Raw genomic sequence first — 23,542 nt, 5'->3', positions numbered from 1 at the left:
GAGGACTCGGGGGCCATGAGCTGACAGCACCGGGGGGCTGCGCCCCACCTGACCCCACGGGAGGACTCAGGGGCCATGAGCTGACAGCACCGGGGGGCTGCGCCCCACCTGCAAGGGCCACCCAGCCCCAGGTGCTGGCTCTTCTTCCTTCAACGTCACGCGTTCTAACAAAGACCGAGATTCATATGTGTGTCCTCCGAGGTGTAGATTTTGTCAAACGTTTCCCGACTGGGGAGTGCCGTTTTTCTATTGCTTAGCTACTTCCATCTAAAAGCAGAACACGCGCGACCTTACGGCCACCGCTCGGCCTGGACGGTCCCGGCCTCAGCCTCCCAGGACCATCGCACCCCTCCCTCCAGGGCAGGGGTCTCGTCTTGCCCTCCCCACAACATCCCACAGGGCCTGCTCCCAGGCCTGCCCCGCGACTTCCTTTTGTATTTTGCAACAAATCCTTGAAAGTGCCTCGTTAATCCCAGGCTTCCTCTTCACCTTGGAGGCTAGGTACTAGTCACGGCAGGCCCCTCCCACAGCAGCGGAGCAGCGAGGCGGTACCAGGCCAAGGGCCTGGGAGGGTTTATCTGGATAGAACAGACCTGACCTTCGTGTCCCCTGAGGTTTCTAAACAGAGGAAGACTGAAAGCCCCAGGAACATGCCCGAGATTCCCTGGAGGGCTGGGGAAGTGAGTCAAGAAAGTCTGCTTCACCAAAACAGGAAGAAAAGCAGAGAAACTGCTGAACACAAAGAGTCTTTGCTCCTGGGATCTCAAAACCCTCTTCAGAGGGTTGCAGAGACCCGGGCCCTGCACATCCCAGCCGAGGGGTGGCTGCTACCTCGAGATCAGCATCCCAGCCAGCCACTGCACCGGGTCGGTCCTGAGCTGGACCTGCAGGAACTGAGAGGTCCTGGCCCCGCCCACCCTTGACCTTCCACCACTTTCAAGGCTCCCTTTCTCTCCAGGCAGGAGTCAGCCCAAAGTTCCCGACCCGGCTTCAGACGTGGGCTTCATTCTCCTGGAAGTGGGGTCCCCGGACCTCAAGGAGGTCGAGAGCCACTGTTTCCTAAGTGCTTCCTACGTAACAAAGACAGACAATGAAGATGTTGAGGATGACGATAAAGGTGTGGATGAAGATGTTGCTAAGATGATGGTAAAGAAGATGAAGAAGATAAAGACAAAAGTGATGCAGACGGTACCTGATGTAGATGCAGAAGAAAAAGATGGATAAGACATTGATGGAAATGACGGTGGTGATGACGAAGATGAACAAGGTGATGAAGGTGGTGATGGGGATAAAGACAGCAACAGTGATGAAGATGCTGAGGGAGAGGATAAAGCTGGTAGAGACACAGATGACGAACAGGACGTGACACTAATTGTGGTAACGGGTCTTCATACGTACCTCCCTCAACCCTTGCGACAATAACTGAAAAAGTATTAAGTGTCCACATGGCCCAGGTACTGTTCTAGGGATTGGAGGTATGGCTAAGGGGTGAGGGCTCCTTTGGTGGGTGATGAAAATGTCCTAAAGTTGACTGTGGTGATGGACACACAACTCCACGGATATACTAGAAGCCCTAGACTGTGCACTTTGAAAGGGTGCATTGTATCGTATGGAAATTGTGTCTCACACTATTAAAATTCCCTATCCCCATATTTCTTTGTTTTATTCCCTGGTGCTTCCTCCCTGCCACACAGAAGTCCAGGCTTTTTATGTGTCCTGTCTCTTTGCATCCTTTCCGCAGCTCTAGGACATGGGCTCTGTTTTAATTATCCCCATTTTACACAAGAGGACAGTGAGGCAGGCGCCAGGGAGGCCTCCTGCCTGCAGTCATACAGCTGGAAGACAGCAGAGCGGGGACAGGAACCAAGACGTCCTGCCCAGAGTCCAGGCTTTCACCACCACACAGAGATGCTTCCTCCCATCACGATTAGAGCCATGGGGGCGATGTGTACACAAGCTCTCCCAGAGCAGCCCCCTCCCCTGCCAGTTGGAAAGAAAAGATCTGCCGGAGCTGCACAGGACGTTGGTGGTCACAGTCTCTGGTCTTAATGCTTCTCCTGCTGACCTTCAATTCAGATTCTGACCCACTGTTTTCCCTACATTAATTCAATAGTCAAAATCCCCCATTCTCAGTGCAAACGAGAACGAGCTTCTCATACAACAAGTGACATCACATCACGGGTGGCAAACGGGTGACCCCCTCAGGCCAAATACAGCCCATAAATGTATTTTATGGGGTCTATACTGGGGTCTATACTTTCTTTTTTAAAATATGTGAGTCGGCCCCCAACATTTAAATAAAGGAAATTTTACATTGGAATAAATATTTCCAGTTTCTCTTGGAAAACTCTGCCCACACTGATCTGGCATTCCCAGGCTGACGCCCACAGTTGCTGAGGGGCAGGTGCCCCTGCAGCAAGGACACACATCTCCCAACCTGCCACAGCGCTGCCCCTGGCCCGTCACTCACAGAGGGCGCCTTTGGGCTTGTGACTCCCGTTCTGTGAAATGAGCCAGGAGGACAGTCTGACCTCCCCACTCCAGAGTCACCCCCATCCCAGGACAGTGTCTCTTCTCTCCCCCTGAAAGTGCTCAGGAAGCTTTGGGATCAACTTTGTTGTCCACCAACCTTCCAGGGATGGTGAAGGGGGAGGTGGGGGCATCCCTCCCCAGGGGCCTGAGGACCTGCAGCCTAATCACCTGCTTTGCAGGTTCGGAGTTCACTGTACAGTGGGGGGCACATTAGGCCTAAACCTCATCCTTCCCACCACAGTTGTACTTCCTCCTGCTGGAGAGGCGCAGCTATTAGTTTTCTGCTCAAGAATTCTCTTGGGCTTAATGAATTGCTAGTCTCCTCATTACGCATCTACCTTCTTTCCTCTATTGCCTGCAAATCCCTTTGGAAGTTGTCCCACCAGCCGTTTCAGAGACCGAGCTGACGAACGGCCTTTCGTGTACCAGGACGCCAAGTTCAACCCTCTGAGGTTTCCCGCCGTGCAGCCGAGCTGGGAGAACATCTCGTGCTCTCGTGGACGGCGGCTCGTTAATGAGCAGCGGCCTTCGCCCGGAGGCCTCTCCTGAGTCCATCCTGCTGGGCCCCCAGGCTGCAGCCCCAGGTCGGCTGTGAGATTCCCCCTCCCAGAGCTGGGAGCCCTGGCCCGGCCCCTCCCCAGCAATGTGAGGAAGGACTCAGTCGCCCCTCGTCCTGTTTCATCCAAACAGAAGCACCTTGCCCCTGACGTGCCAACCGAAATCCCCAAATTACTCAGCCACGCCCCACGGCTCAAGTCCTGCAGGCTTCCAGAATGAAGAAAAGTGGGTTTCAAGTCCCCCCATTGCCCTTGGATTGCATTTAATGCCACTCTGTTTCCACAGATGGACGGGGCTTATTCAATCTGACACACAGAAAGCCCTTCTGTCCCCAGGGGCCAACGGCTGGCCACCTGCTCTCCCTGTCACTCTGATGTGAGGTCGGAGGGAACACACGGTGGTAGGAAACGCACCCATGATCAAAGGAACCACACAACCCCGGAAATCTCCTTACTGGTCCTTCAGTGACTTTGACCTTCAGCTCGTGCTGCTCGTAACCTGCAACCTGGTTAGTTCAAAACCGCCAGAGGAGGCTCCCCAAGGCAGTCCGCGCCCCTGCTCGTGGATCGAACCCCTGCTAACAGCGCCAGAGACACGGCCAGCTCTGTGCCCAAACGTGGGCACGAGCCTTCCTCAAGCACCTCCCTTCCTTCTTCCTGCATCCCCCGCCCCGGCGCAGAGCATCAGCCCCTCCCCATCCCAGCACCTCCTCAAGCCCTTACCGGGGTCCCGCCCCTCGTCCGCCTCCGCCCACCCACGCCCCGCGGCCCCACCGTCACGTGATGACGTCCAGCTTGGCTCTTGCAAGACAAGCGTCACATGCCCCCGTCAGGCCCCCCAGCCTGACACCCCCCACACGTGTAGGCAGAGGGGCCCTCAGACGCGCCGTCGCCCTGCCATGCCGCTGCTCATGAGCCCTCAGGGGACGCTCACTGCTTCTCAGGAAAGGCCAGGTGCCCCTGTTCACCGTTGACACCAATTTACGGAGCGGCTGCTCAGTGTGACAGGGGGCACCCCAGGCGAACAGCAGAGGCAGGATCGCAGTGTTCTAGCGGGGAGACAGACCCCAAAGAGGCAAAGAAAGGAATAAAGGGGAATTTCAGACAGCAGTTAAGTGCGGTGAAGAAAACGGGATGATGGGATGGAGAATGGGGGACATCAAGGGAGGTCCCTCCGGGAGGGACCAGAGGCAGCCGCGTGCGGACCAGGAGCTAGAAGGGTGCCCACCACCTGGCCCTGTAGCCCTGCAGCCTCCCCTCTGCCCCCGCTCGCCCCAGCCCTTCACAGCCACACCACGTTCTCCAGAGGGCGATGCGGGTTCAGGCCGCGGGACTTCCTTGCGGCTGCTCTCTGCCCGGGACATCCTTGCGCTCCGGCTGCCACGTGCGCTGACACGTATCGAGCCATCAAGACCGCGCGCCACGTCACCCCCTCTCTGATGCCTGCACCCCAACTCTTCCTCCCTCCTGCCAGATTCATCGCTCCCTCCTAGACCCTCCACTTCCACGGCTGGTTCACACGTCTATTTTGCACGTATTTTATTAGACGTGATGCACCTCTGAGCCTATCTTTCCACCTCTGCTCCCCAGCACCCGGCCCCTGCGCTCTGCAGGGACCCGAGGTTTGTGACGGGGCTTTTGCGTCCCAGGAGACATGCAAGGGTGTGAGATGCGATGCTGCAAGAGAAAGCAGGCCTGCTCTTCCGCGGTCTTGACCTCCCCCGTAAGTCATTTACAACACCCTCTTACGTCACGGCCACCGTGCATAACCCGAGGGGTAGGCGGCAAAACCTGCGAGGAACTTCAGGTTCGGCAGTAACGGCTGTTATTATACAAGTCGGGGGTGGCCGCACCAGGCCCTGACCCAGGACTGTCACGTCCTGCATCCGAGGTGAGGCTGCAGCGTGGGCATCGGAGGGTCTACTAGGGACCGAAGCCGAGGCCCGTGTACAGGAGCCCACACCGCATGGAACACAGAGGGAAGGTTCTAGGGCTGCCGACGCTGACGCAGGCGAAGGACCAGCGGAGGATGAGGATGTTACTCACGCGTTAGTTCCGATGAACCAGGAAGTGGATTGAGCCGTAGTGCGTCACGTGCTCTCTGTGCTTTTGTGGAAGATGAGATGCTCCCGGGGCGGGGCGCGGGTAGAGCGAGGGCTCTGGAACCCACAGTCTGGCTGCTCCACCACAGACACTGGGACCCAGCAGGGAGGCCCGCTCCTACCCAGCACTGCGGTCCGGCTAGAGACACAAGCAGCTCGGTGCCCAGCCTGCGGTCAGGGCCAATCTGTCCCATTCCCTGCTGGTCATGTTGTCATGAAACCTGGGTCAGAAGCTGGCTCTCCCCCCTCCACTTGCCTGAAATTTCCCAAAGGACGCTTCAGTGGAAGTGAGTGCCCATCCACACAGATTTCGGTACAAGTTCACAGCAGAACGAAGGCCCCTGAGACCAAGCCCACCCCCAGCTGGCCCCTTCGAAGCCTGAACGACAGCTTCTGCAGGAACACTGTCCCCACGTCGCAGCGTGTAACGCCCTCAGGACCCGAAACAGACCTGCCCCACCTGCAGCACATCTGCAGGATGGAGATTCTCGGCTGTCACACTGTGTCCTGACCCTCTGTCCCCAGAGACACTAAGGGGGGGCCCCCGCAGACACAAAGTCCCCTGGGACTAAAGCTAACCATCACAGCACGCTTCTTCTCCTTCTAAATCCCTGAATATAAACTCCCAGAAGCAGAGTGCTCGGTTAAAGTGTGCAAATTGTCATCCTGGCTCTTCACCTGCCCAGTTATTTTCAAGTCACATGGCTGCCAGCAGTGGGATGGCAATGGAAACCACCAACTCACTAGGGTGGGATATTCTTATACCATGATCAGTATTTACATTAGTAAAATATAACTTAAAATATTTAAAAATAATATTTTAAGTTTTATTGTCATTTTAGTTGAGGATGAAAGGTTCTTTGTTACTATGAATTTTTTAATGTCTGTAGTTACTAGTGAAACTGAATTATTTTCATGTATTTGATAAGAAATTTTGCTCCCTCCCTCCTGAACCACAAATTCCAGGCTGTTACCCACTGATCTGCTGGGTTCTGCTGACAACTGGTTTTCTTTCTTGAATGATGACATCATCTAATTCAATGCATTTTCCTCCTCCTCTTTTAACATTTCTGGAAATGTTGCTCATGTAAATAATCCATAAAAAGAAAAAAAAACACTGATGTGTGAAAATAAGCATTACATGTAGTTTTATTTTAAAAGTAAAGATTTTGAGGCAAACTAAAAGTCTTGATTGTGGGAGGGAAAAGCAAAGCTGGTAGGTCTGTCCCCTCCTTAACACACCAGACCACTATTAAAAATGAACATTTGAATCCTATGAAAAAGAATGGAAAACCCTTCTGACATGATGTTAGATGGCAAAATCTTACGCATGCTAACAGGGCCTCCATAAAAAATATGTATTTTTTACTTACACTTTTATAGTTAAAATTGAGAAATGGGTTTGAAATCATGTATAGAAAACTATACCCCCTGGAGATAAAATTAAGAGTTGAGCAAATTAAAGCAATCCTGAGGAAAAAAGGACAAAGCAGGAGGCACAAGCCTCCCAGACTGCAGACTATACTACAAAGCTACGGTAATCAAACAGAGTGCTACTGGCACAAAAAACAAACATATGGATGAATGGAAAAGAATAGAGAGCCCAGAAATAAACCCACACGCCTACGGTCAATTAATCTATAACAAAGGAGGCAAGGATATACAATGGAGAAAAGACAGTCTTTTCAGTAAGTGGTGCTGGAAAACTGGGCAGCCACATGTAAATCAATGAGATTAGAACATTCCCTCATACCACATACAAAAATAAACTCAAAATGGTTTAAAGACCTAAATGTAAGATCTGAAACCATAAAACTCCTAGGAGAGAACACAGGCAGCACACTCTTTGACATAAATTGTAGCATTATTTTCTTGGATCAATCTCCTAAGGCAAAAGAAATAAATGCAAAAATAAACAGATGGGACCTAATTAAACTTAAAAGCATTTGCACAGCAAAGGAAACCATCAATAATACAAAAAGACAACCTACCGAATGGGAGAAAATATTTGCAAATGATGTGACTGACAAGAGGTTAATACCCAAAATCTACAAACAGCTCGTACAATTCAATATCAAAAAACCAAACACTCCAATCGAAAAAATGGGCAGAAGACCTAACTAGACATTTCTCCAAAGAAGACATACAGATGGCCAACAGGCACGTGAAAAGATGCTCAACATCACTAATAATTAGAGAAATGAAAATCAAAACTACAGTGAGGTATCACCTCACACCAGTCAGAATAGCCATCATCAAAGTCTATACATAACAAATGCTGGAGAGGGTGTGGAGAAAAGGGAACCCTCCTACACTGTTGGTGGGAATGTAAATTGGTACAGCCACTATGAAGAACAGTGTGGAGGTTCCTTAAAAAATTAAAAATAGAACTATCACATGACCAGCACTTCCACTCCTGGGTATAAATCCAAAAGAAATGAAAACACTACTTTGAAAAGATACATGCACCCCAATGTTCATAGCAGCACTATTTACAACAGCCAAGACATGGAAACCACCTGAGTGTCCATCAACAGACAACTGGCTTAAGGTATATGTACATACACACACACAGAATATTAAGCAGCCATAAAAAAGAATGAAAAACTACCATCTGCAGCAACATGGATGGACCTAGAGAATATTATCCTTAGTGAAATAAGTCAGAGAAAGACAAGTACTATATGATGTCATGTATATATGAATCTAAAAACTAATGCAAATGAATATGTATACAAAACAGAAACAGACTCACAAACATAGAAAACAAACTTATGGTTACCAAAGGGGAGAGGAAAGGGGGGAGGGACAAATTCGGGGTAGGAGATTAACAGATACAAATTACTATACATAAAATAGATAAGCAGCAAAGATATACTGTATAGTACAGGGAATTATACCCATTATCTTGTAATAACCTATAATGGAGTATAATCTCAAAAATGCACAACCACTAAGTTGTACACCTGAAACTAATGCAATATTGTAAATCATCTATACTTCAATTTTAAAAAAAGGAAACTACTGAAGCACTTTGGAGAACTACAGCAGACAGAAAGAGAGGTGACAAAAGCAAACTCAAACTGAAATAGAGATGCTCACCAATAATCGTGTCTCGCTCACAATCACTCCCTCCACGACCTCAGCCTCCAGGTGGGCATCAGTTTCACGTGAATGCTTTAGAAAAATTTCAAGTCCTACATGTTTGGAGTTACTGGCAAATAGGCAAAACCTCCAATGTTGAATCATCAAATGGCAAGAGTCTGTTGTAATGCCTATATCTTAGTTTTCTTGTAACCATGAAAAAATGTAACATAGGTGAAAGAGTTGGAACACAGTATGGTCAATAAATGTGAGACTCCTTCCTTCCAAAAAAAAAAAAAAGAGTTGAGGAAATTAAGACAAAGGCCATACAACATAAGATCAAACACAGACACACAACCCAAACGATACAACACACTTGTGACAGGTATCTGCATACTTGGCTCTGAGCTTCCTGGTGGCCAAGGCAAAAAGGGAAACACAATCAACTATAAAATGTGCATTCTCCTTAAGATACTAACAGACAGCTGTTACACAGAAGTACAGCTTATTTTGATCCTGAGGCCTCCAAGAACGGTCTTCCAAGGGTGGCAAGGAAGGGGACACAGTGCAGCCTAAGGCAACAGTGACACTTAGGAGAAGGGCTCTGTTAAAATACAGATTCCTGTTCAAGAGACTTGGGGTGGGGCCTGGGAATCTGCGCTTTCACAAAGCTCCCTGGTGATGTGGATGGACGCTCTGATGTTGGAACTGGCGTGGATCGGGTGACCAATTACCCCCGCATCCCATATTTCCCGCTGTGGGAGCACAGGCAAGTGACTGCACTGTTCTGAGCCAGTTATCCTCATCTGAAAAATAGGACCATTAATAGCACCTACCCCAGAGAGCTCTCGCAAGGCTCCAAGGAGGTAATACGCATGAAACGCTTAGCAGGAAGCTGGTACACAGAAGACACTGAATACATGTTAGCAACGACCATCATTAATAACCACACTTTTCTGTCCCTCCTTAGATGGTGCTTATGGGGCAGGATTCAAGTCACCCAGGAGGAGCTGGGCTCCCACCCGGCACTGCAGGTCGGGAAGAGGAAAAGCAGCAAATATTTATCAACATCTGTTATTATGCAATTCCCCACCCACTGCAATTATGCCTCAACACTTCCCAAAGGAGCAGCTTCCTTTGCAGCAATTAAAATTAAGCCATTCTTTTTCCTGCTAAGGCCAGAAAAAGTAAGGTTTCTGTATTTTCTAAACCCTGTGTCCACAGAACTGAGACCCTGCACTGCGCCCCAGCATTCCTGACACCTTCAGCGGAAAGAAAGTCCCACGGCTAATGCTAGGTTCATGGTGCTGATGATAAGAGTGCCAATCTCCACCCCCATCCTTAAAAGCATCAAGCCTCCTCCTTAAAATTCCGCAGATTTCAAGGCAAGCACGGGGCAAGGGAGCAGCAGCCCAGAACACTCCTTCCTGGGAATCTGTTTCCCGGAGGCCTGAGTGGCGGCAGCCTGTTCTGGATGTGGGAGAACAAAACGTACAAAGGGACCGGCTGGAGGGTCATTTAATGCACGTGCACTGAACGCCTGTGTTAACGTGCTACTGGAGGGCGCTACTGAGCATTAATCAGCTTCTCACATGCGGTCCCACAGCAGAGGACGCCCCAAGGGAGACTTAACAGAAGGTTTGTGCATCGCTCCGGAGGTGCCGGCCGGGCAGAGAACAACACTGTACTGACATTAACAACTACGCTAACACGACCTTGGCCCTCCAGGCGCTGCTCTACAGCAGCTCACTACCCTGGCCTGGCCTGCTGCGTAGCCTCTGCCCCTGCCCAGGTGACAACTAGCCCGAGTGCGTGCAGCCAGGACCAAACAGCAGCAGCTCCACCCCCCAGAGCGCCTCCTGCAGGGATGCACTTTCACCTGTCTGTCCAGGGACTAACCTGGAACTTTCCAAAGGGGCCCCAGGAGGAAGGTGCTGCCACAGTGTTGAATTTACAAACCAGGGGGAGATTCAGAGAAGGCCGTGCTGGCCCAAACCCACACCGCTGTGACGGAAAGCCTGGGATTTGAACCTACTTGTCTACGTTTCCCCAGGGCCTGTGGTCGGCCGAGAGTCTCTGTTCGCTAACTGCACTGTTCCGGGGGTGGGAGAATATTTGCATCCCCTCCACTTCCCGCCAACACAGGCATGGAGTGTTTTGCACAGAAGCCCAGGGCACTGGCTGGAGGCCTGAATGTCCCCTGATGGAAGCCACACCAGTATGAGAAAACGCAAAGCAGAGACTTAGATGAGCCAGGCCCCCAGAGCTCTGCTTCCCCCGCCACCCAGGCCTGGGGGTTCTGAGGGACCACCCATCGCCTGACTCCTAGCCCACCTCCTCTGAGCTGTGTGACCCTGGGCAAGTTCCTTAACCTCTCTCATCAAGCCTTAGTTTTCTCATCTGTAAAATGGAGATGATGATAACACCTCCTCTATCGGTTCCTGTAAAGATTAAATGAAATGAGGGAAAGGAAGCAAAACATACTGTACGGGGTCCGCACTTAAAAGGGAAAGTTGTCACTTGATCACTCTGTAGTATATACAGATGTCGAATTACAATGCTGGACACCTGAAGCTTATATAATAATAATAAAAGAGAAAGCTGTCGGGCATCCTTAAATGGCGTGCACACAACCCAACTGAAGCAAGACAGAAACTTCTAGAACTTGCCCACTGTGTGAGGCACGGGAGCTGCGGGTCTGTAATACTCTGCGGATTCACTTACACACGCCGTAAAGGTGAGCTGGGCTCCCATATAGAAAGGGGGTGACCGTGATCACAGGGCTTTACTCCTCCTTTACTCCCAAGCTGACTCCGACTTCATGCAAATCCCCAGAGCCAGCACACAGAGTCAGGGGAGACCGTGACCACTTCATCCAGAAAAGCCCTAGGAGCGCCCAAAAGATAAAAAAGTAAAGGGTCCGGGGCTTCCCTGGTGGCGCAGTGGTTGGGAGTCCGCCTGCCGATGCAGGGGACGCGGGTTCGCGCCCCGGTCCGGGAAGATCCCACATGCCGCGGAGCAACTGGGCCCGTGAGCCATGGCCGCTGAGCCTGCGCGTCCGGAGCCTGTGTCCCGCAACGGGAGGGGCCACAACAGTGAGAGGCCCGCGTACCGCAAAAAAAAAAAAAAAAAAAAAAAGAGTAAGGGTCTGGAAATTTTTAAAAATACACAGTACGAAAACACCGACTGCACTTCAGGATACAGTGAATGGCACGTTGCCACAGCAACCAGAGGCTGAATTATTCAGCAAGCGATGGCAGAAGAATCTCTGAAAGGCGGCAAAACAAAGACAAACGATCCAATTAAACCATTTCTGCAGGGGAAACAAACCGGGCCGGCCAGGAAGGCTACGTCTGCCCGCCTGGAATGTGACTTCTCAACCACGCTCTCTTCGTGTCTAATTCTGGGGTCGCTTTTCCGTTTTTAAACATGGTGACAAACGTCCAAGGAGCTACTATGTTCTAGTCCAAGCTTTAAAATGAGTTACAGATTCCATCCAGGGCCTGTGTCTGGGGTATCACTTACTTAGGAGTCCTTTGAGGTTTCCCAGCACCCCACCTTTTCCCACCTCCCGTCTGCACTGGGAGACAGGAGTGGGGTCCCCAGAGTTCTCTTAAGCCGAGCACCGTCATGACCATTTGTTATCCTTGAATCACATATGCTACAATGTTTACTATTTTTTTTTAAATTCACTTAATAGTCTATCTTGAAAGAGAAGTTAGTTTGTTTAGCAAATAGAAAACCATTATCGCTTGGCATGATTAGATGACAACTGCAAAAATAATACGTGTAAACATCATCTTTTTGACTTTCGGGCAGGGAAGGATGTTTTAAAACATGGCACAAACAATATGGACCATAAAGTATATCAGGGCCCAGGAAACCTTGCCCCGTGGGCTGCTGTTTATGTTTGTACATAAAGTCGCATTGGCATGCAGCCGCACTCACCACGCATTGGCCACGCGTTAGCGTGACGACAAAGTCGTGTGGTCACAGCAGACACAGTAGGATCCACAGAGCCAGAAATATTCAGTATCTGACTCTTCACAGAAAAAGTCTGCTGACACCTGAAGTATATGAGCGATAATCTGATAACTTTAAAAATAAAAAACTTTCCCACATCAAAGGAAAGCATGAACAAAATGACAATACCAGTCCTGAAGAGGGAGAAGAGGTGTCATTCACAGACCTGGAAAAGACTGGAAGCTGCAATTTCCAGGGTAAAATCCTCAAATCATTAAGATAAAGAAAACTGCAGGTAATGTACATGAAAGGAACTGAAAAAAAACAGACAGCTAATAAACACTGAAAAAAAAGTTCAATCTCATTAGAAACGAGAGGAAACCACGCCTCCTGCGATGGTGCATCCCGTCCATGAGACAGGCAACAAGGACACCAAGCTTCATCTGCCAGCATATCCCCTTGGCCATGAGATCGATGCACCTGTGTTTCCACCCCTCCTTCCTTCCCACCCATAAGCATTTACTGAGCACCCATCTGGTCTGTACAAAGCCCCAGAGTGGGTACCAGCCACGCAGGAAGAGGTCTGAGGATGCTTCCGGGAATATGGAGCTCAGGGGAGCTCTCTCCCTCATTACCCACAACTGTATCTCTCGCAACGGTCACGGCGCCTGCCTGCCCCTCATTTGAGTAAAATAAGCCTTTGCTGAATGACCAGACACAGAGTGATAAGTGCGTGGTGGGTTGACAATCTCACTGCAATCAGGCTAAGAACGTCCAACCTGCAGAGGCCCCCTCAACCCGTTAATATCAGGGATTTCGTTAAAATACCCCTCTCAGCCCGGAGACTCATCAGGTCGGGGTGGGGCTCACCAATCTGTATTTTAAAAAGCTTCTCCCTGGTCTGGGTTCAGAGCCGATACAGGAGGAGGGGCTGAGGACCCGGCTCCCAGGCCCCACGAGCCATGGTGAGCACCGACTTACTGAGCACCTACTTTGTGCCAGGGCTCGGCCGTATGCCTTCCTTACGGGATCTCCCCCCAAATTCACAATGACCTAGACAGCATCAGCACCTCACCTTATAGACGAGAAAACCAAGACCCGGGGAGGTAAGGCCGCTGGTCCCAGGTCCCCCAGCACGTCAGCACAGAGCAGGGCTATGTGATTCCAAGCCCTCAGGACCCCAGCTGGGGACCCCGGCCCCTGCAGAAATGTGCGCCACGCTGAGCCCGCCCCTCCCCCACCGTGATCCCGCAGCTGGTATCATCCCCCTTTTACAGGTAAGCTGAGCCCGCCCCTCCCCCACCGTGATCCCGCAGCTGGTATCATCCCCCTTTTACAGGTAAGCTGAGCCCGCCCCTCCCCCACCGTGATCCCGCAGCTGGTATCATCCCCCTTTTACAGGTAAGAAAACCGAGGCCCACAATCACAGCATCTGGGCGCTGGGCTTCATCCCCTCACACTCATTGCCCCCCGCTCTGAAAAAACTCAAAGCATTTCGGAGGGTGGCAACACGGGGGCCCAAGCTCCCCGGCAGAGAGCAGAGACAAGGGCCCGTCCACCCGAAACGAGGAGACCTGAGCCTCGGGCAGAGGAAAGACCACCTGGAGGAGAAGTCCAGGGCGACCTTCAGATCAGGGGTCCTCGACTGGGGGATGGCTCCGTGCCCCAGGGGACACTTGGCAGTAACTGGAGACACTTGGTTGTCACCATGGGAGGCAGGGTGAGGGGCTGTGAGCATCTCCAGGGTAGAGGCCAGGGACGCTGCTAAACGTCCTACCACGCACAGGACGGCCCCATCATTGTCATCCGGCCCCGAACATCAGGGGCCCCGAGTTCGGGAGATCCTGCTTCCGGCCCTCGCTCCTCCGGAGGGCAGGGGGCACCACAGACCAGTAGCACCGGCAGCCCCCCGGAGCCTGTCCACACCATAGGCCTTGCTTGGCTTCTATAACCAGTGCTTCTCCCCAGGGAAGAGTGGCCCCGGGGGGATCGGGCAATGTCTGGGGACAGTGTTGGCTGTCACAGGGGCGTGCAGCCTGCAGAGGCCAGTGGGCTGCCAAGCATCCGACAGCGCCCCGACGGCCCCCGCAGTGAAGAGCCGTCTGGCCCTGAGCGTCGACAGTGGCAAGGCTGGGAAACCCCGCCCCGGGCACTGCGTTTGGGGCCGGGACAGCGCAGTGTGGGGAAGGTGGGACATCCGAGGGGTCGGGCTGCAGGGCCGGGACCAGCTCCCACTGTGTCCACGCGCCACTTACTTGGAGAGTTTCATCTCAATCTGCTGCCGGATCTCCTGCCTCTCTTCGGCCGTCCTCCTGGGGAAGATATTGCGGTCTTCCAGTTCCTGCTTGCTGGGCCGGTTCCTCAGTTTCACTGCCAGGAGCTCCTTCTTGCACTTCCTCGGCAGTGTTCCTAAGACAAGGGGCACCGAGAAAGCGGGTGTCAGGGGGTCGCTGGCTGCCAGTGCGGCCAGCACTTCCCACCCTCCTGCAGGAAAGAACCCGGACCAGAGCCACGCGGGCACGTCTGGCAGCTGTAATACCCTCCAGCGAACGCTGGGCAACGCACCTCCCTTCACAAAGGCCCACACGCAACCATGCCTTCCACAGGTGCGGGATCATTCATGCAGCCGGGGTCTCCAGAGACAGTCCCGATCGACACCCTTTGCCCCAGAGCAGTTACTAGTAGCGCCACGTTTTCCTTCAGAAGTGCCCAGGTGCAGATCATAAATTAGTTACTTTACCCATGGTGGTCTGCCCCCCACCCCGTCACCCCCCCCCTCTGCCTGTGGCCCCGTGGCCATGTGGGTCCCCTTCCGTTCCTGGACGATCCCAACTCAGGCTCTCTGCACCATGCCTTTCCCATGGCGACTCCCCTGCTCTGCCTGGACCATCCAGGGCCGGCCACCTCCTGAATCACACTGCTGGCCTTGAGCCCTGCCCTCAAAGAGGCGCGATGGGTCCTCCAATCGCCATCACCCACCCGCTTAACTCCTCCCCTACCTGGTCTCTTTCTTGTTCACTAGTTTATCCTCCATCCCCTCCACTAGCTTTTAAGCTCGACAACAGTCTGTTCTCCTGGGTCCTGGAACAGTGTTGACGCAACAGGTTACCAAGGAACACGGCTGAGTGAGCCTGGTTCAGGGTCTAGGAGGCTGACATTGACTTTCAGTTCCACACACGTCCAAGCAGCAGAGTGACATCGGTGTGCATGTAAGGTCTTAAGGAACGACGACGTTTAAACGTATTGAAGAGCAGAAAAGGGGGCTGGCTGCATTCACGGGCGGAAAAGGAAACGGCATGGAGCTGCACGAAGAGCAGAGTCCTTACCTGCCCCGCGGCGAGCGCACGCGCTGACAACGGGCAGGGAACTCCGGAGCACGACACAGACTGCAGTTTTGCGGCGTGTGGTTTTGCCCTTTTACTAGGGCATGGGTTTAAATCCCGGGGGCTCAGACCATCATCCAATGAGGTCAACCCCACAGGTGGAGGGAAACTTTATTTCTTAAGAATAATGGCTGGCCAAAGAAAGCCCATTCCTACTGTGGGGTACAGGAATACAAAGCAAGAAATGCCTAGTAAGGTGACAGTTTAACATAAGTCTGGGATAAAGTAAGATAAAAAATATTGGACTTGACTGAGGCTTGAGTTTCTAATATGAACTTGTTTGCTGTGTGTTTTATTAGAGACAAAGAGAAAAATAATGACCCCCAAAGCCATTTCAGCCAGGGCTCCAGCCCGATTTTGTTTTAATAGCTTTATACATGACTAGAGTCCTGTATTTATAGAATCATGAAGGCCTAAGGCAGTCACATGCATTTTTCTGTTGATCTTTACTGCATGGTCTGGGGGAAATTGAAAGCTAAACTGGCATTTATGAACTGAGGGAGTCTCAAAGGCCTCAGGACAAATCCTTCGTGAATGTCAAAGGTCTGCTAGGTGGCGAGAAGGATTGGCATTTTTAGACAACGGTAATATGCTAACCACGAAACTACACCGAATGTGGTTTCATCTTTCTAGCTTTTGATAAAGAATGTCTTTAAGCCTACTGCAAATGTCGCGGCATACTTGTCATTACAAACTTTAAGCATATTCGTTCTTAACTGAGAGAAAGATCCTTTAATCAGAGATTTCTAGATGAAATGAGAATTCACTCCACAGGAAATCTCTGTGCTAAGAGCAATTAATTCTCCTCGGCTCAGTCATCCAGGCCCTAAGAGCACAGCATGGCACCCAGTAGGGCCACGATGAACACGTCTGGGCTGACGGTCTTCCCCAAGCTATCGGGGGTCAACAGGTTTGACTACTTAAAAGTCAAAATGGGAAACTTCCAGACAAATAGCTTAAAGGGAGGGCTTTTCATGAAGTTGAGGGGCACTTCTGCACAACTGAGGGAATTCTTCTAAACGAGCAGGGGATCCAGAGCAGGATGTGACACTGAGAGACAGAGGCCAGGAGACCTTCCTGTCCTGACGATGGGAACAAGCCACCCTCTCCCCCAAAGGCCCCCAAACACACTTGTGATCCTACCTTTGGGGCCAGAAATCCCACCTCCAAGAGTCTGCTCCCAAAACAAATGGGACAAGCACACAAAACACACATAAGAGGGTGTTCACGCAGCCTCATTTACGAAAGACAGAAAGTAAACACAGCCGAAATACGACAAGACAGCATGTGTTACATTACGGCGCCTCTGTAGCATGTGAATATCGTCAACCTATCATGAACCTAAAAGCAGTGGTATATACATTACTGAGGGACAAAAAGACAGACGTGATATGTTGCTAAGAAAAGCAACTTGTAGGAAAGCATGTACTTTTATATATAAATATATCTGTGTATGTGTTTGCATCTAATTTTGTAAGAATTTATAATCTTCTTATAAATCGGCATAGAGATGCCAGGAATGGATTTTACTTATTAATTTTGGTTTTCTGTATTTTATTTTTAATCATCAACATAGCTTCCTTATATCAAAATAATTGTTTAAAAAGAAAGACCTTTGTGGAGTGACAGCAGTGAAGATGGTGGAAAATTCTCTCTATAAAAGCAACAAGAAAACTGCAAAATCATCAGAGTCAACTTTTTCAGAACTCTGTAAATTAACTAAAGGGTTGCAGCGACACAGGGCATCTTTATTCAAGGAAAACTGGATGACTCTCAGGAAGAATGTTTTACTCTGTCCCTTTCTCCCCTGGCCCTTTCTCCATCTTGGCAGCAGCCTCGAAGCAGTCTGTTTTCTGCTGAAAACCAGGGACCTGGCAGCCACTGGGGGGAGGGGAACAGGCTTCATTCCCAAAGAGCTGTCATCATTTGACCTGTCGCTGGTTCTCTGAAGTCCCCGCTGCAAGGCTGTCCACATTGGATCTGACTCAGAGCTGGCCCAATGCAAAACTACCTTCTCCCCGGGGGCGTGTTTGTCAAAAACAATACTGTCTTTCCAAGCGCAAGGCTTTCATTTATCTTTAGACCAGTCTTCCTCAATACTCTATGGAGTTCTTGATTGGCCAAAGGCAATAAAAATCAATGCATAGGCCAAATATTGTAAGTCAATTAAAAGAAAAACCTTATTAGAGAAAAAGGGACTGAGAAAATATTTGAAGAGATTATAGTTGAAAACTTCCCTAATATGGGAAAGGAAATAGTTAATCAAGTCCAGGAAGCACAGAGAGTCCCATACAGGATAAATCCAAGGAGAAACACGTCAAGACACATATTAAACAAACTATCAAAAATTAAATACAAAGAACAAATATTAAAAGCAGCAAGGGAAAAACAACACATAAGGGAATCCCCATAAGGTTAACAGCTGATCTTTCAGCAGAAACTCTGCAAGCCAGAAGGGAGTGGCAGGACATACTTAAAGTGATGAAGGAGCAAAACCTACAACCAAGATTACTCTACCCAGCAAGGATCTCATTCAGATTTGAGGGAGAAATTAAAACCTTTAAAGACAAGCAAAAGCTAAGAGAATTCAGCCCACCAAACCAGCTTTACAACAAATACTAAAGGAACTTCTCTAGGCAGGAAACACAAGAGAAGGAAAAGACCTACAAAAACAAACCCAAAACAATTAAGAAATGGTGACAGGAACATACATATTGATAATTACTATAAATGTAAATGCTTCAACCCAAAGACAAAGACTGGCTGAACGGATACAAAAACAAGACCCTTATATATGCTGTCTACAAGAGACCCACTTCAGACCTAGGGACACATATGGACTGAAAGTGAGGGGATGGAAAAAGATATTCCATGCAAATGTAACTCAAAAGAAGGCTGGAGTAGCAATTCTCATATCAGAAAAAATAGACTTTAAAATAAAGACTATTACAAGAGACAAAGAAGGACACTACATAATGATCAAGGGGCCAATCCAAGAAGAAGATATAACAACTGTAAATATTTATGCACCCAACATAGGAGCACCTCAATACATAAGGCAAATGCTAACAGCCATAAAAGGGGAAATCGACAGTAACACATTCATAGTAGGGGACTTTAACACCCCACTTTCACCAATGGGCAGATCATCCAAAATGAAAATAAATAAGGAAACACAAGTTTTAAATGATACATTAAACAAGATGGGCTTAATTGATATTTATAGGACATTCCATCCCAAACAACAGAATACACATTTTTCTCAAGTGCTCATGGAACATTCTCCAGGATAGATCATATCCTGGGTCACAAATCAAGCCTTGGTAAATGTAAGAAAATTGAAATCGTATCAAGTATCTTTTCCGACCACAACGCTATGAGACTAGATATCGATTACAGGAAAAGATCTGTAAGAAATATAAACACACACTACTTAATAACCAAGAGATCACTGAAGAAGTCAAAGAGGAAATCAAAGAATACCTAGAAACAAATGACAATGAAAACATGACGACCCAAAACCTATGGGATGCAGCAAAAGCAGTTCTAAGAGGGAAGTTTATAGCAATACAATCCTACCTTAAGAAACAAGAAACATCTCAAACAAACAACCTAAACTTACACCTAAATCAATTAGAGAAAGAAGAACAATAAAAACCCAAAGTTAGCAGAAGGAAAGAAATCATAAAGATCAGATCAGAAATAAATGAAAAAGAAATGAAGGAAACGATAGCAAAGATCAATAAAATTAAAAACGGGTTCTTTGAGAAGATAAACAAAATTGATAAACCATTAACCAGACTTGTCAAGAAAAAAGAGAAGACTCAAATCAACAGAATTAGAAATGAAAAAGGAGATGTAACTACTGACACTGCAGAAATACAAAGGATCATGAGAGATTACTACAAGCAACTATATGCCAATAAAATGGACAAACTGGAAGAAATGGACAAATTCTTAGAAAGGCACAATCTGCCAAGACTGAATCAGGAAGAAATAGAAAATATGAACAGACCAATCACAAGCACTGAAATTGAAACTGTGATTAAAAATCTTCCAACAAACAAAATCCCTGGACCAGATGGCTTCACAGGCGAATTCTATCAAACATTTAGAGAAGAGCTAACACTTATCCTTCTCAAACTCTTCCAAAATATAGCAGAAGGAACACTCCCAAATTCATTCTACGAGGCCACGATCACTCTGATACCGAAACCAGACAAAGATGTCACAAAGAAAGAAAACTACAGGCCAATATCAGTGATGAACATAGATGCAAAATCCTCAACAGAACACTAGCAAACAGAATCCAACAGCACTTTAAAAGGATCATACACTATGATCAAGTGGGATTTATCCCAGGAATGCAAGGATTCTTCCTTATTTACACATCAATCAACATGATACACCATATTAACAAGTTGAAGGAGAAAAACCATATGATAATCTCAATAGATGCAGAGAAAACTCTTGACAAAATTCAACACCCATTTATGATAAAATCCCTCAAGAAAGTAGGCATTGAGGGAACTTTCCTCAATATAATAAAGGCCATATATGAAAAACCCACAGCCAACATCATCCTCAATGGTGAAAAACTGAAAGCATTTCCACTAAGATCAGGAACAAGACAAGGTTGCCCACTCTCACCACTCTTATTCAACATAGTTTTGGAAGTTTTAGCCACAGCAATCAGAGAAGAAAAGGAAATAAAAGGAATCCAAATCGGAAAAGAAGAAGTAAAGCTGTCACTGTTTGCAGATGACATGATACTATATAGAGAGAATCCTAAAGATGCTACCAGAAAACTACTAGAGCTAATCAATGAATTTGGTGAAGTAGCAGGATACAAAATTAACGCACAGAAATCTCTTGCATTCCTATACACTAATGATGAAAAATCTGAAAGTGAAATCAAGAAAAAACTCCCATTTACCATTGCAACATGAAGAATAAAATATCTAGGAATAAACCTACCTAAGGAGACAAAAGACCTGTATGCAGAAAATTATAAGACACTGATGAAAGCAATTAAAAATGATACAAATAGATGGAGAGATATATCATGTTCTTGGATTGGAAGAATCAACATTGTGAAAATGACTCTACTACCCAAAGCAATCTACAGATTCAATGCAATCCCTATCAAATTACCACTGGCATTTTTCACAGAACTAGAACAAAAATCTTCACAATTTGTATGGAAACACAAAAGACCCCGAATAGCCAAAGCAATCTTATGAAAAATGGAGCTGGAGGAATCAGGCTCCCTGACTTCATACCATACTACAAAGCTACAGTAATCAAGACAGTATGGTACTGGCACAGAAACAGAAAGACAGATCAATGGAACAGGATAGAAAGCCCAGAGATAAACCCAGGCACATATGGTCACCTTATCTTTGATAAAGGAGGCAAGAATATACAGTGGAGAAAAGACAGCCTCTTCAATAAGTGGTGCTGGGAAAACTGGTCAGCTACATGGAAAAGAATGAAATTAGAACACTCCCTAACACCATACACAAAAATAAACTCAAAATGGATTAAACACCTAAATGTAAGGCCAGACACCATCAAAGTCTTCGAGGAAAACATAGGCACAACACTCTATGACATACACCACAGCAAGATCCTTTTTGACCCACCTCCTAGAGAAATGGAAATAAAAACAAAAATAAACAAATGGGACCTAATGAAACTAAAAAGCTTTTGCACAGCAAAGGAAACCATAAACAAGATGAAAAGACAACCCTCAGAATAGGAGAAAATATTTGCAGATGAAGCAACTGACAAAGGATTAATCTCCAAAACATACAAGCAACACATGCAGCTCAATATCAAAAAAAACAAACAACCCAATCCAAAAATGGGCAGAAGACCTAAACAGACATTTCTCCAAAGAAGATATACAGACTGCCAACAAACACATGAAAGAATACTCAACATCCGTAATCATTAGAGAAATGCAAATCAAAACTACAATGAGATATCATCTCACACCAGTCAGAATGCCATCATCAAAAAATTTACAAACAGTAAATGCTGGAGAGGGTGTGGAGAAAAGGGAACACTCTTGCACCGTTGGTGGGAATGTAAATTGATACAGCCACTGTGGAGAAAAGTATGGAGGTTCCTTAACAAACTAAAAATAGAACTACCATATGACCCAGCAATCCCACTACTGGGCATATACCCTGAGAAAACCATAATTCAAAAAGAGTCGTTTACCAAAATGTTCACTGCAGCTCTATTTACAATAACCAGGACATGGAAACAACCTAAGTGCCCATCAACAGATGAATGGATAAAGAAGATGTGGCACATATATACAATGGAATATTACTCAGCCATCAAAAGGAACGAAACTGAGTTATTTGTAGTGAGATGGATGGACCTAGAGACTGTCATACAGAGTGAAGTCAGAAAGAGAAAAACAAATACCGTATGCTAACACATATATATGTAATCGAAAAAAAAAAAGAGAAAAACAAATCGTCAGAAGAACCTAGGGGCAAGACGGGAATAAAGATGCCGACCTACTAGAGAATGGACTTGAGGATACAGGGAGGGGTAAGGGTAAGCTGGGACAAAGTGAGAGAGTGGCATGGACATATATACACTAACAAACGTAAAACAGATAGCTAGTGGGAAGCAGCCGCATAGCACAGGGAGATCAGCTCAGTGCTTTGTGACCGCCTAGAGGGGTGGGATAGGGAGGGTGGGAGGGAGGGAGACACAAGAGGGAAGAGATATGGGGACATATGTATATGTATAACTGATTCACTTTGTTATACAGCAGAAACTAACACACCACTGTAAAGCAATTATACTCCAATAAAGATGTTAAAAAAAAAAAAGTAAAACCTTGATGTTACCAGATCCAGCTCAACTCCAGCCAATGTTGGAGAGTTTTTCCCACACACAGCTGACAGACAGGGCTCAGGAAGCAGGGTGGGCAATGCTGGCTCTTCTCCCAGGACCCAGCATGGCCCAGAGAGCTGCTGACCCCAGAGCTCTGGGCTCCACCTCACCGAGCGGGGGGCAGCCTCCCGATCTCCACGCAGGCCGACACACCAGCGTGTGTGGGACTCAGAACATACCCTCAACCCCGTCTCATCAGCGCCCATTAGCCACCCGGTGGAGAAAGGATGCTCGTGGGGGGTCTCAGGCCTTGGACCACTCTCTTCCTTGTGAAGCCTCCCTTCTCTCTCCCTATGCACCACTGGCCGGCATCCTCCCACTGCCATAGCCACGCCTCTGTCTCCTTTGCTGGTTCTGCATCATCTCCCCTCTAGACGTGGGTGAGCCCAGGACTCAACCCTCAAACCCCTCCTCCACGCTTGCTTCCTACACAACCTCTTCAGTCCCACGACACTAAGGACCAGCTGCCAACGCTCAGAATCTCCCTCTCCAGCTACATCCTCTCTCCTGAATCCATGGTGCATCTTTGGCTTCCTTCATGATGTCTCTACCCAGGCCCCAATCAGGCATCTCAAACTTAGCATGTCCACAACTGAGCTCCTGTTTTCTTGCTGATAGGTCAAGCGACAGAACCGAGATTCATCCCCAGGCCTGAGCTCGGCATCCACACTCTTAGCCGTGACCTTCGCAGATCTGTTAGGTTCAGCAAGGCACCATCTCTAGTGCACCTGTTGTACGCCTGGCCCCCAAGAGCAGAAATGAGGACCACGTGGTGCACGCCCCACTGAGCTCACTCAGGTGAGGGAGGGAGACGTGAAAACAAGCCCCTGTAACGATCTGAAACACATTATGTGTGTTCCTATTTGCACATCCTCACAACGTATTCTAATTATCTGTTTGTGTGGCTTTCCCTAACCACAGTCATCATCTGAGCTTGAAACATTTTCACTCAATGGAGAAAAACAAATCTGGTGAGCTCCTCCACGGAGCGGACTCTGCC

The 23,542-nt window shown here is 48.3% G+C and overlaps 1 protein-coding gene across 3 annotated transcripts in view; it reads right to left on the bottom strand.

The window, feature by feature from the left end:
* PHACTR3 (phosphatase and actin regulator 3) overlaps positions 1-23,542 on the bottom strand; it is a 237,562-nt gene that overhangs the window by 23,062 nt on the left and 190,958 nt on the right. For all 3 annotated transcript variants that reach the window (XM_060285055.1, XM_030841610.2, XM_060285056.1), the window contains exon 8: positions 14,494-14,647. In XM_060285055.1, the coding sequence (XP_060141038.1) occupies positions 14,494-14,647 (154 nt within the window). The remainder of the gene's footprint in view (positions 1-14,493; positions 14,648-23,542) is intronic.

The sequence above is a fragment of the Globicephala melas genome, chromosome 15, assembly GCF_963455315.2.
Source record: "Globicephala melas chromosome 15, mGloMel1.2, whole genome shotgun sequence".
NCBI lineage: Eukaryota > Metazoa > Chordata > Mammalia > Artiodactyla > Delphinidae > Globicephala > Globicephala melas.
This window is presented reverse-complemented; position numbering and strand designations above follow the sequence as displayed.